The sequence below is a fragment of the Nilaparvata lugens genome, unplaced genomic scaffold (genome assembly GCF_014356525.2).
Source record: "Nilaparvata lugens isolate BPH unplaced genomic scaffold, ASM1435652v1 scaffold4295, whole genome shotgun sequence".
Classification (NCBI taxonomy): Eukaryota; Metazoa; Arthropoda; class Insecta; order Hemiptera; family Delphacidae; genus Nilaparvata; species Nilaparvata lugens.
The window spans coordinates 3,030-17,768 of NW_024090604.1; the positions used below are offsets into that span (position 1 = coordinate 3,030).

Below are 14,739 nucleotides of genomic sequence, written 5' to 3' on the forward strand. Positions count from 1 at the left end.
AACGAATAATTAATTAATAAATCATATGAAAATAAGCATAACATATATTATCTAGTATCAACTTGTTTATTTTTACATTTAAACTTGAAAATGGCCAAAGTAGGCCGAAAATAGTCTTTGAAACGTTTCAAATAAAAAGGGTACTACATGATTTCATTTTGTTTTTATAACTTTATACTTAGGTCGCCAATCACCTGAAAAGATGCAGCCTTCTACATACCAAGGTAATTAATATACTAGTATACCATTAATTTACAGTATACTTATTCAACATTTTACATAATACATGCAGTATTGATGATAATCAACAATATATTCCTCATTTTGATCTGACATGGTAAAATTCACCAAACGATGTATTGAATATTGCAAATTGAATGAAACTGATCTACAAAACCAACTATCTGTGTACGGCTAGAGGTTTAGTTTTGATTGGAAACTGGTTGTTGCAAGCGCAATCGTTTAGCAACTGTTGTTGCAAAACAGTTGCTCCGTGGGCTCTCGTCTTAAACTTCAGTGCTTGCATGCTGACTATAGCAACGCCTACAGTACCATTTCTTAGATTTGGAGAGAACTTTCACTCCACTACACCTAAGATGAAAGTTCTCCAAACAACCACTGCATGATACACTATCTTCACAAGAATCCAACTTGCATTCTGAACAAAAAATGGATGATTGTTTCTTTTGAATTTTACCAAACTTTCAATACTTTTCCACGCGTCCGATGTGAAGTACTTTCTTATAGATTTTATTTCACATCTACTGTCCAAGCATCCAGAGCTCACCTTATTCTCATTCACTTCAACTTCATGTTTCTCGACAACTTGTCCGTCAAGTGCGAGGAAGGCTCTATCTCGTGTGATAAACCACTGGAGCATCAACAACTGCCGATCCCTACTCTTCTTTCTTTCAAACGGAATCATTCTGTTTGATTTCCCTTTTTTCTCGGAAGCCCTATAACAGTACTATTAGCACCCTTTGGCCTGCCCTTCTGTTTCATTTTTTTGGGCATGAGAGGTAGAACAGGGGTTTCACCTGTTGACAGTTTTGTTTGTGGCATGCCTAGTCCCTCATTGAGGTCACCCACACTAGGAATTTCTATAAATGTGTTGTGGTGTACATTAAAACTGCCAATGTCAACTACAACTGAACTTTCTTTAACAAAGTTGTTTTCCACAGACACTTCATCAAGATGAACCTCACTGCCACAAAAGGTTTCAACCTCCACAACAGAAACTTCTTTATCAAGTTCCCACAGTCTAATTATATCATTTAAAACTTGCATCCTTTGAGGAAACTGTCTACTAGATACTTCCGAAGCAAGTGTAGCTATTTTCTGAATTTTTGTGATGGCCATGCGGTATTTATCATTTTGTGACAAAACTTTCTTCGTAGACACAGATGACTGAGTAATGACTGCCTCTGCAAGACTTCTTGTGGTGTCTGTTAACATCAAACGACTATTGTTCAAATAGAATTCCTTAGTCCATCTTTGTGGGACAAGAATACTGTCAAAGAGAGGCAGAGAAAGTTTTTCTCTTACATGCAAGACATGGTGGCAAGGTAGATTGTAGGAGTAGAAGAATCGGCAGCTACATCTACTCTCTGAAGTCGTTAGGAGTCCTTGTGATGATGCAATCTGGAATTCACTAATTGAAATTTCACTAACTATTTGAACTTTATCTTTGAGAGCAAATCTATCATGAATCAAACCAAAAGCATATGGGGTGAGAACATGCAAGTAACAACTCTCATCTTCATGCACAATATCAACATTTAGAGGAACTTTCAAGAGAACTTTAGCAGCTTTTCCATCTCTCTCTGCTCTCAAACTCAACAACAAACATTCAAGATTTTTGAAAAGATCTGGAAGCCGTGAATGTCGCTGGACAACCTGCATGACTTTGGAATTGATCGATTCTAAGCGGTTATTTGTTCTGTTTCCAAAACTAACCGCAGTCTGAAGAGCTGGGACCCATTCTTCTTTTATTGGATGCCAATTTTTTTCGAAGTAATCGATGAACTTTATTAGTTTTAATCTTTTAATTTCATCATAGATGGAGTTATATTCATCCTCATTTTTAGAATAGGTCAATTTCTGGGCATACTCTTGGTACAGAACTCTTTCTCCACTAGAAATTCCCATCTTTTCACAGTTGATTTCTCTTTTAAATGATCTTAATGTGTGAAATAAACAGATCAACATTTCTGCCCTTTGAAACCCATTTTTAAAAGACTTCCTCTCTTGGAAGTCTTTGTCAGTCATAATTGTGACTGTATTTTCCCAAGCCGGATTATGCTTCTTGAATACCTCAACCATTTTATCTATGGTGAGGGCATCTTCTGAAGCAAGCAACATTAGAGCCACAATTTCTGAATTGCCATTGCCGTCCTCTACAATAAGAATGTACAAGGGGATTCGTAAGTTGGAAACTTTGTAAATTGCATCAACAAACAAAATTTCAGGATAAGTTGAGTAAGTTCTTTGCATCTCAATGTCCTGATAGAATAACCCAAGAAATTGATTTTCTTCATTGCTCACAATTTCAACAATATTACCATCTTTGTTCTGAAGATACTTCAATGTGTCCTGTAAACTGTCTTCTGAATCCTTTTTTGCATTGAGGTTGTGCAAGTCCTTTAACAATACCTTCTTGGAGGAGAGAAGTTCAGCTTGAAGCAATTTCTTGTTGACCCTCAATTTCAGCATATGCTGCACCATTTCTCTGGTTTCAATGTCTAGCTGACGCTGTCGAGGTAGAAGTGAATGAGTCTCCTGTAAAAAAAAACATTGATCAACTTACTGATGGAAATTACTGAGATATTGCAATTATTCATGTGCTAATGAATTAATCATTGTTATTAGACGAAAATCCAAATTAAATGCTGAAAATTCCCGGGCTGACAAATAATTTTTGAATAGTAGTGCTCACCGAATTTCTATCTAGCTGTTTACCCTGTTGTCAATATTTGCAGTAGCAGAAGTCTTCGGGGTGAATTACAGCATTTAATCTGGATTTTCGTTTAATAATAATAATTGATCAACTGGAAAAAATGATCAAAGAATACAATTTAGTATAAATGTTGCAGAAGAACCTCTACTATCTGAACTGATTGAGACCGGGGTTTCTATGGCAAATAAATATTCATAGGCATGGGCATATAGGTTCAGGGCATTTTGATGATGTACTTATTGTATGAATCAATCAATCTGTGCTATGATGATTGTTAGGTAATTTGAACATCAAGTAAACCTATTGTTTGATTACATCAATAATTGAATAATAATAAACAAGCAATATAGTCATGAACAATTTGATCTGTTTTTAATCATTTCAATGCCAATTGAACCTAGTTCAATTTTAAATTAAGAAAACATTATAACAAAATAAACAATGTTTTATGGAGGTTTTACTTCAACGTTCCACTTTTGCCGGCAGAAGAGAATTTCTAGAAAACATACAATTATTGAAAAAGAGCACTGGGTATTTTAAATTCATCTTCAAGAAAAAAATCCTGCTGAGCCTAGGTACACATGGGCGGCAATTGCAGTAACCTCATCACGACTGCAATTTGCGGTCGACTAGTTAACTCGGGCAGCAATGCGACCGCACCCCGCTGCCGTCCAGTGCATGTGTGTGCTGCCTTATTTGTTTCTGTGGTCGTGTGTACTGCAACTGCCGCTCGTATGTACCCAGGCTAAGGATATCGACTTCTTCTATAGACTATAGCTACAGATAAACAAATTATAAAATACAACAGATAAGAAGAACACAGTAATAAAATTTTTTCAAGTATAAAACTTGAAATGTAAAGTTGAATAATAAAATAAAAAATATGGAACTTAAAAAATTCAGCCAATGTCTTTTAGAGAATGTTAGTTTGTAATTTCATCACTTTTCTGTGCAAACTGGTCTTTTTAATTTTTCACTTTTAAAAAGTGAAAATCCCTTCCCTTCCTCTTGCCACGTAATTTAGGCGTTGCCAGTGGACGTTCCAGTTGACTGGAATTAGCTATTTGCTACGTGTACAACATAAAACTAGGAAAGTGGTGTCGCCAGTAGCTGATTCAGTTCATTGGCGCCAGTCAACTTAAACATCTACTAGCAACGACATTAGCCTACTGCCAGTTTAATTATTCAAGTGACTAATTATTAAAGTGACCATTTATCCTTTATGCTATCACTTTGAACAAGAACGCAATTATTGTTGTGTGTTAATTTTGAAATGTTGCTGAGACAAATTGAATAAATTTGATAAGTGCCAGTTTTAAGAATCTTTTTTCACTTGCTTGCAAGTAACTGATATTTTTACCGCCGAATTTTGGGTGGCAAAAGAAGGGCGTTGAAAACACCACTGTTCATAGGGCCAATAAACAATAATTCATAATTGAGATTAGCCTACCTGATTTCGATCATGATTGTGCTCGTCAACGCAGGAGACCAAATCCAAAGTGTTGCCATCAGAAGAAACCCTGAATTTCATGACGAATGGACAATTCTGTTTGTAGGTGCTGTAAAAATACACGTCAGAAAATTATCAAATAAATTATATTATTCATTGGTATCATGCATATTAAGTCAGATGAGACTTAATCTACCTTATGTTGAGCAGCGGTTACAGTGAATGGTAAAAGCGGCCTAAAACGGAGAATTCTGATTTTATTCAAATATAAGTCATGACTAGCAACTACATGTTGCATTTGTTATGACAACCGATATATGCATTAGTACTGCTAAGTAAAATTAGCTCAAGAAGATACTATAGAATGAATACTTCTTATTCAGCTGAGTTTTTTCTGACATCCTTAACATGCATGGGCTAATTACCGTTTCTAATGTTGAATAAATAATTAAAAAGAATAGAGCAAGGTAAACACCATTAAAAATCGTTAATCTGAAACATGATACGATTGGTGTAGGTAAGTATATTTTACCTGCCCAGTTAGTTGGCGTCAAATTTGTTAGAGGCGTGCCTCTAAGCGGTGTGGCACACCTAACAAATAAATAAGCTTTTCCTAAAGCTCCATTCATATCCACCGACAACGACCGACAAGCAGCGTGCCCGACATCGAACGACAAGGTATGATTCAATGTAATTTGAGTGGACACGCCGTTCTGTGTCAGTGCGGTCAACTGTGGGGAGCAAACCTTGTCGGTCGATTTCGAGCACGCTACGTGTCGGCCGTTGTGAATTGAACTACCTAAAATGGTCAGTTGGCTGCTGCTATATTAACTTAAGCAGACATATTAATGAATGAAGAATTACAAATGTGACGGAAATTTTTTTGGCATTTACATTGATTAACTAACTAACTTATCAATAGATAACGTACATCACACCCCCTGTGGGTTGGGGGAGCTTTGAGTCGAACATCGTACTCAAGAATGTGTTGGAAACCAGAACTCTTGGAGTTGCCTTGGGGTCCCTTTTAGTTGTCTCCTATGACAAGCAGGGATACTGTGGGTTTCAACACATTCTTGAGTACGATGTTCGACTTGAGTTGCCTTGCCTTCAAACTCACGGGATCTGCCCCATCAGCGCAGTTTCGGAGGGGCAAAAAGAAAAACCCAAGAGACTAGAGATGGGTGAAACTCCAGGCACAAATGTGGGCCAAGAGGATGAGTCGAGGGTCGCCGGGCACCCTAGAGGCAGTTTGGCGTCCTCTCTCTTGGTGGAAGGGCCTACAAAGGAGGCCAGGAGTGGAACTCACGTAGGTCACGAGTTTGTGGGTGGAGAGACAAAACCTCACCACTGCTCAAAGAAGGGCGGCCATTTAAGCAAAACTTCTTGGGAGAGGTGAGGCTTTTGACCCTGCAAAGTTTCGGAGGGGCAAAAAGTAAAAACCCAAGAGACCAGAGATGGGTAAAACTCCAGGCACAAATGTGGGTCAAGAGGCTGAGTCAACGGTGGCCGGGCGCCCTATAGGCAGCTTGGCCACACCTTCCTCAGCGGAAGAACCTACAAAGGAGGCCAGGAGTGGAACTCACGTATATCACGAGGACTAATCAGTCTGAAGAGACTGGCAAGCATATCACACTTGATTGCAACAAGCAACCAGATGATGAATGGGATGTTAGTATAGGGAGAAACTCCTGGTTCTTGTAAAGGACACAGGTATTGGTTTGCCTAACTAATATACTACTTGGGAACTCAATAAGCTTCGTTTGACTTGTGGGGTTCTTTGAACCTTTGGATCCTTGAGTCCATCCCTTCAAAAACAATAATAAATGTACAGCACATGTCATACTTGGCGTGAGTTGATGATAAAAATATATATAAAAACAATGTACCTAGAATACAGGTATTCTAGGTACATTGGACAAAACCATAAAAATTAACATAAGGTAATGATTACAGACTACACTGTACAACATCTGTTGTAATGTGTAGGCCTAATAGACAGCCCATTAATTTCTAGACCTATTCTGGCATAAGGATAACATGAAAAATTCGAGAGGGTCTGCGGTGGAGACCAAGGGAAGTAGGATCAGGATAGAATCACTTATTAGTTTCCCTATTGTATGCCTAAAGGATAATTGTACAAAATTTCAGCTACCGTAGTTCTCTAGATATACATGACAAGTGGGAGAATTGGTGATGATTGAATTAGGGCTTTTTCTTTTATAGATACAGAGCAGAGATTAACTTAAATTCACCTTGAAATGTTGTTATTCTATAGGTCCCAAGTTAGACTAATTTGTGAGGTGTGTAATAAACATAGAGTTATGAAGGGGAGTTTCAGCTTAGATGAATCATGTGAAGGCCAAGCCAAAATAGATTATTGTTTTGTAACCGACACACTCTAGCCTACACAGGAAAATAAGTCCTCTAAATCTTAAGCTAGAACCAGAAATTTTGCTAGAATAACGAGTCACAATAACATGCTGAATCCATTATAACAATAATTTTGAAAAATCTGGGGTGGCCAGTAAAGTTCACTTAAGACGAGAAGGCAACAAAAGGCAACACCGTATGCGTTAGGCCTGATCCTGACATTTATTTATTTAATCGCATACTTTATTTAATTTGTTTTTTATATTGCATACGGAAAGATATAGGTAATTGGCTAATGATTGAAAAAGCATAATTAAGCCCAGTTTTAGAAGTTGGTACCTATGTTAGACTACGAGACTACCGTACCTAAAGACTCGATAAAGAAAGCCACAAAGCCGGCAATTATTGTTTTATGATTTCAGTAATCAGTCAATAAATACGTAGCCATAGTCAGTTACCGTATGCAAATGCAAAAAACCAACTTACCTTTGTTTTGGTCGAAGTCCCTTGGACTTGCTTCTTGTAACACCACTATGAATACATTTGTAATTTAGTTCGTAGTACACGAGCTCTTCTTTTATGAAACGTATTACTCCTCTTCTTCTTGCATTTTCTATTGTTCTTGAATCGTTTATAAAACATTGAATAAAATCGTTCTTTTCTTTTTCAGTAATAAACTTTTTTAAATCTTTAAAGGATGTAAACTTCATGATAGATATTTAGAAATCATAACCATAACCATGTGACCAAAAACCACTCACATCAACCACATGTGTAAATAGTCAGCCGTGCATGCGCAAGCGAAAGCGAAATAGATCCGTGACGTCATGACTTTACCGGAAAGCGAATTGGATCCGTGACGTATAACTTTACCGGAACCCGAATGGAGTTACGGTTACCGTAACTGACGTCACACCTATCCTATCGTAACTATGACGTCATTGAGGGGTATTTCTCTCCCCACAACTCCGCTCCCTCCGCTTACTCAATACCCTTTTTCTCTCTCGACACCATGCTCAAACCTCACTCTCACTCATTCTCTCTCATAGAAGACTTTGCTCTGTCAAAGTTTCTTCCTCTCAATCATATACATTCCCTCTTTCTCACACACGTGCTCCCCTCCCACCGCTCGCTCAGTACAATCGTTCTCTCTCGACATTCACTCTCAATCGTTCTCTCTCATAGAACACCATACACAATAGTAATATTATAAGGAAAAAATAATAATTCCGCGCGCGCGCGCGCGCGTACCTGATGCTCTGTCAATGTATCTTTCAATCAATCCTATACATTCCTTCTTTCTCACACAAGCACACACGTCTATACAGTACTTCTCTCTCACACTCTTGTTCACCTACTCTCCCTTACTATTCACTTGACATAAATAAATAATTTTTTTTATAGAACAACTTTCATTATAGAACAAGAGCTTATATTTATTATGTGTTCCAACGCTGGTGAACAGTGAGTAAATACTGATTATACAGATATAATCGATTATATCTGGCTAATTAGGAATGTTATTGAATAATGACTATCATGTCGTTATTACATCTATATTGATAAACTGTATTGGAAATTTGAATTTCAGTACCTACATAAATCAAATTCTTTTTATTCTTCTCTCTACAAATCTACGCTTTGCGATTCTTCTAGAATAATAATTAAACAATATTATTTTTATATATTATTATACTATTTAATAATAAGTAAACAATATTATAAGCTACAACAGTTATTTTATTTACTCACTGTTCACCAGCGTTGGAATACATAATAAATATAATCCAAAATAATCTAAAATGATAGAATCTAAATTTTTGTCTTCGAATGGATTTCAGTTTTTTTGTGCCATATACAGAAGTCCAGTTTATTATCACCAATAAACCTTGAATAATTATGCTGCTTGAACTAGACTCATAGAATAATTATAATCATAAATATAAATAATACCAGCAGTTAAACCATACTCCGCAAGGGTATTTTTAAAGCACTGAATAGTGGTTCAGATTGAATTTAGGTTTTGATATTGAACATATTCAATTGTAAATATTGACAATCAATAATAAAACGATTCGATTGGCTCTTTCATCCTCTTTGTATCACAGAATAAATAAATTTGTTTTTATTACTCATTAATTAACAAACATGATGTAGGTAGGCATAAAATATAATCTTCCTCAGTAAATCAAGAATCATCGTACAAAATTTCAAGTGAATCAGTTGAGTAGTTCTCACGCGAATGCCTCATTCGCGAATTTCCCATCCCATATGTGTGTAAGCCAATTCTATACTTTATAATATTATAGAATTACTATTACTATATCTTTCTTAATGAATTAATTTCTACTGGATGTTATGATATTTTTTAACTAGAAATAAATTCATTCATTTATTTATCGTCTATTTTCTGTTTATCAATGTTCTATATGCATTTTTAAACATCATTCTAGAATGATATTATCATGCTTTATATTGAATATATTGATGCTACAAAATAACACCAAAGGTACAGGCTTCCTAACGCTCTGTGAACTTGTAGTGCACAGGTGTCGAAATATTTTAGAAAAATTGAAAAGAAACTTCAAACTTCACGTTGTCAGAATATGTTGTGAAGCTTTAACTTTGTACAAGCATAGTCTTTTCAATAAAACGCATTCAAAAATGCGTCCAAAATTTGGAAAAATGTTATTATAAACTATGAATTTTGTATAGCACAGTTTTCACGGGATTCTGATTGTATTAACTTTACAAGATCTTCAATTTGAAAAATTTATTTGGTAAAAACTGAGCTTGTAGAAAATTCATTAGAGATCAATACATATTTTCAGTATATTATGAACAAACTATCACCAGGATTCCAATGCATCTGGATTATGTAGGGGAATTCCCATCAAAATATTTTCTCCCATATTGTAGTTGAAAATGGTTATTCCTGAAAACTGATCATTCATTAGTGTTCAGTGATTGTCACTATTTCTACGTTTTCTAAGCTTTTTTCGAAAATCAATGAGCAGAACATTTTGAAATTTAGTAGTACTGTGTATAGGTTCACTGAGGACTAGACAGTTTTGGGAAACAGATAATCAAACTATTATTATGAATAACCACCATTATGAAAAATGGTAATAAGAACAAATAAAACGTTTACTACTGTACTCATCACCATAATCTAATATCATGAATAATCCACATTAAGCTCCTTTTTCAATGCACCAGCCATTTTAATTTGTACCCAAAACCACTAACCGTACACACTGGTTTATTACAACTGAATATCTATACTTGGCTGTGAATCAATAATATCAATTATAATATTTTAGTTTGCAGTACAAATTATTCAGGGCTCAAATCAAAAAGTCTCCAGAACAGTCGTCCTGTACGATATTATCCACGCCTAAGCTTCTGAGCTTTCAGTCTTTGTAACATAAAAATAAAATTTTTTTATTGGAAAAAATAAAACAATATAAATTCAAGTTTCTGTGAAATAATTGCAACAGTTGAAAACGATTCAATTCTATTTTTTCTTTTTCTTTACTCTTATTGTCAGTTGAGGGTTGAAGACATAGCCAGGATTTATGTATTGCTGTGGGAGGGGCCAGAAGTGAAATATTAAATATTCAATAATTAGGCTAATGATTACCTACATAGGTTGGTATTCACCAAATACAATTTATATCAAAAACACAGTCACGTAAGAACAATATGGACCTTATTTGTGAATCAGATTTTATAATTCATGGCTATATTATATTAAGGTGAGCTACATCATACATATATCAGTTAATCTCAGGTATGCAGCATAAGTTATTCTTGACAGGGGAACATTCAAGAGTGAGAACTGTTCATTGTGAAGGTGCGTACAGGCTTATGCGCCACGAACACGCGTATTTCTCTTTTCATCAGCTAATATTATGCCTATTATATCTGTATTTTACTGTTTCTGTACAAATGCAGAAGATATAGAGCTGATGAAAAGCGAAATACGCGTGTTTGTGGCGCGTAAGTCTGTACGCACCTATAGAAAGAGGGGTTGTAGATTTCTGAAACCTGGTTAAAGTTATACACTTATCAATTTATAAACTTTATAAAAACACAAGATTTGAAACCTAACTTCTAGGCTGGTCACATATTGCGACGACACGCGACGTGACATGATGTAACCCCAGTCTGCTATAGGCCCTATGAGTTAACATCATAAAATTATAATGTTCATTTTTTAATGAAGCTTTGTCTCATATTTGATTTATAATGAACCTCTGTCTCATTGTGAAAATTACAATATTATGATCATAAAAATAATATTATCTCATCTAGCAGACTCGTGTCCCGCCGCGTCGCGTATCAATATGGGACTAGCCATATTGGCAATTGCAATCCAATATGTTTGGAGAATCCATTAATTTTTCTACAAATACAATTTATTACACTATGCTCACATTATGGCATCATGATATATTTGGAAGTATTGAAAAAAGAAATATTGCTTGTTTAAAGAAAGAGGTATGACACACAAAAAGAGTCGGCTCGCTTCACTCGCCTCCATTTACATTCCACATTCTCCCTTCAAATATTTAATATATTATAGAGACTTTCAAGTTCAACGCAATTACTGCTCAATTACATCAAAGTACCTTAGAGTTGCAAATATCTTTGTCTATTCTAATGAAGATTATTAAAAATATTAATTCCCATGTAGAGACATAGTACGTTATACGAAAACGTAACATATACATTATATGATACTTTAAAAGGATTTGTGTATTTCAGTCTAGTACTTTGAAATTTGACATAGAAATAAATGATAAGTAGAGAAGTAGTTTCAAAACATTAATTCCATCCAACTTCTTTGAGTTCCAATGTACTTGAAAAATCTAGAAAAATGCAATGAAACACTGGGGAAAAAACCCTTCAATACAGCACTTAAGCTGAACCCGTGTATCGATTTTAAACTTTTTCAAGTTCAGTAGTTACTGAAAAACTAGGAAAAGCTCATTCCAAATGCTTAGGAAATAGGCGTATCATCAGGCAGCAGCTAAGGAAACACAGAAGAAGGCTGGAAAACCGCTGAAACCCTTATTTTCGGGAGTAGGCCTATCTCTAATGAAATTTCGAATCCTTTCAAAGACAAAGTTGATCTGCCCTAACTGTACTTCTATATTAATTTTAAACATCTGTATCCTCGAAAACGCTGATAAAACGCAAAATCTGCTCAACATTTTTGAAAGATTCAAAACATCTTTATTTTTTGAAATTTAATGAAAATATGAATTTCGGGAGGTGGGTCCAGACCAAGACCCCCTTGCAACGTCCTTGCGAAGGGGGAGAATGGAGTGTGACAAAGTTGTAGAAGAATTTGAGGATGCTTATCACATTTTAATGACTATCTTTATTTCAACGATATTTATAATAAATTGATTACTTTCAACTCGGTTTTCATTATCTCGGATAAGGTTACGCAAAACTTATATTCATTCAACTTTTTAAAGACTGTCGATTCTCTGATCACTTATTATTTTCTAGAGAATCCTAATGCAAAACAACAATAATTGTTTCTGAATAATCAGACAATCGATATTGATCTCGGAAAACACCTGTTACTATATCGGCGTATCTTTGGCGAACAAAATTCTTCAACCTCAGCTAAACCTGTGTACTGATTTTTTTAAATATATTTCCATCAATTATTGAAAAAGGTGAGGAAACGCAGAAAAGCTGAGAAAACTCCAATTTTAGGCGTATCTTTGGCGTTATTACTTAATGCCAACCTGACAAAATTTTTAATTTAGTTACCAGAACAACTGTGTTCGAAGAGGTACTCTCTCTAGATTATAGTTCTATATTAACATATGGCATGGACATTTCAATTATAATTTTAAGATATTGGAATAACAAGAATATACATGCTAAAAGACGAACTTTGAACCCTTAAAAACCACCCTTAGAGTTGAAATATCGCCAAAAGATTTCTTAGTGCGCCTCTAAAGGGCCAACTGAATTCATCTACGTCGCCACTATAATTTTCAAGTTCAATGAACATGTTTCATTATGGCCTGATTGACGAGTTGAATTTTTATGATTATCAGAGTGCAGATCAATAGATGTTCAAAGCCAATATACAGAGTGTTTCCGAGCTTCCTACCAATATTCTAGGGAATTGTTCCTAGGTACAAAACATATTTTTCTATTTAATTTTCAAACTGTCCGAAAGTCCTCAGTTACTCTAACACCTGCCATTTTGTTATTTTAACTTACAATTTGTTTTCTAATAGGAATAGGAACTTTGCACAATGATTTGTGACTAGATAGAGCTACAAAAGAATAAATTATGACAATTTTTCGAATTCATAAAACACAATGGCGGCCGTTTAAATTTTATTCATTCTAACCGACCTACAGCTGAATAACGTGTGCAGGAGGTTGATAGACTAGTTAGAGAATAAAAAAATTCCCAGATCTACAAGTTTATTGCAGCTAAGGTTTATTGCATTTCGACAACACAATCACAATATTGATTGGAATAATTCATCTTTACCAAACACCGCCTAATATTCAAATTTATTCCAAGTTTCAATCAGTATATGACAATGATAAATGATATGCACAAGAAAGTATACTGAACTTGAATTAAAACGTTGAATACTACAAACTGTTACTACATTCTATAATAAACATTCTCCAACAGCCTTATGACAGTTCCTCATATAATATTTTATTCTAATTCAAATTACTAGAATATTATTGAATTATACGGAATACGAATTGATTTGTACAAGAAGATTCATCCAGTTAGGTGTATACTCAATAACAAAAATATACAAGAGTATACAAAATGAATGATAATTACTCAAGAACTGTATCATATAAGATTATATCATTTAAGATATAATAATCTTTCATGTATCATATCAGATACCTGATTGTGTTAATAGGTATGAAGAAACTCGTCAAAAATATGAAATATGATCACAAGCTCAGAAAAGCTAAAATATAATTTAATAATCTTTTTTTAACATAAATGAAATGAGAACTCAAAAATTAGTTAAATGTCCAGGTCGGAAAGTTGGTTATTATTCAATTTTGATTATAAACTAACAACAAATTGGAGAAGTTCTTATGACTTTGTTAGTTTTGAAAGATTGATTTGAAACTTCATGGGTGTGTTAATAGTATGAAGGGAATCGTTCATGATTTTTTGTAGAATTTTCCTACGTCCCATCCTCACTCCTAAACCGAAAACATATTATGGTAGTTCTGATGGTATATGAGAGAGGATTCAAAAGTCGCGCTTCTGAGTAGACCAATAGTGTTGTTCCGCGGGCGATTTAATCCAATCCTGTTCCTTGCCGCGAAGCAAAGAGGAAGCTCAGAATAGCGCGACTTTTGAATTTTCTCGCATGTAGCATCAGAACTACCATGTTTTTTTGGTTTGGGACGGAGAAGGGAACGTAGGGAAATTCTACAAAAAATCATGAACGTTTCCCTTCATACAATTAACACACCCATGGAGTTTCAAATCAATCTATTCAAAACTAACATAGTTATAAGAATTTCACCAATTTTATGTTAGATCATAATCAGAATTGAATAATATCCAACCTTCTGACCTGGACATTAAACTGATTTTCAAGTTTTCATTTTATTTTTCTTAAAAAATGATTATTCAATGATATTTTAGCTTTTCAGAACTTGGTACTGTATCATATTTTTGACGAGTTTCTTCATACCTTCATACCTAGTTTCACATTTTTTTGAAAAACACCTTCCCTGAAGGGGCGGCAAGTGACCTGGTTACCTACAACCCTTCCCCACCGATCTGGTGTTATGCGCAAAAAAGCTCTCAGTTTGGTCGTGCTAGTGGGGGTATGTTACTAGGTATTAATAAAACCTCAGATTTCAGAGATAAGTTGAATTTTAAAAATATTGATAATATATGAAAGCGATTGTTATAAAATTAGAT

General features: G+C 34.9%; 1 protein-coding gene across 1 annotated transcript; it reads right to left on the reverse strand.

Annotated features, from left to right (window-relative positions):
• Positions 1-430: 430 nt before the first annotated feature.
• LOC111053676 (protein FAR-RED ELONGATED HYPOCOTYL 3-like) lies at positions 431-7,534 on the reverse strand. The gene is given in 4 exon segments (XM_022340590.2): positions 431-931; positions 934-2,778; positions 4,407-4,515; positions 7,266-7,534. Coding segments are annotated over 4 exon segments (2,532 nt in total). The 5' UTR covers positions 7,490-7,534; the 3' UTR covers positions 431-577.
• Between the last annotated feature and the right edge of the window lie 7,205 nt (positions 7,535-14,739).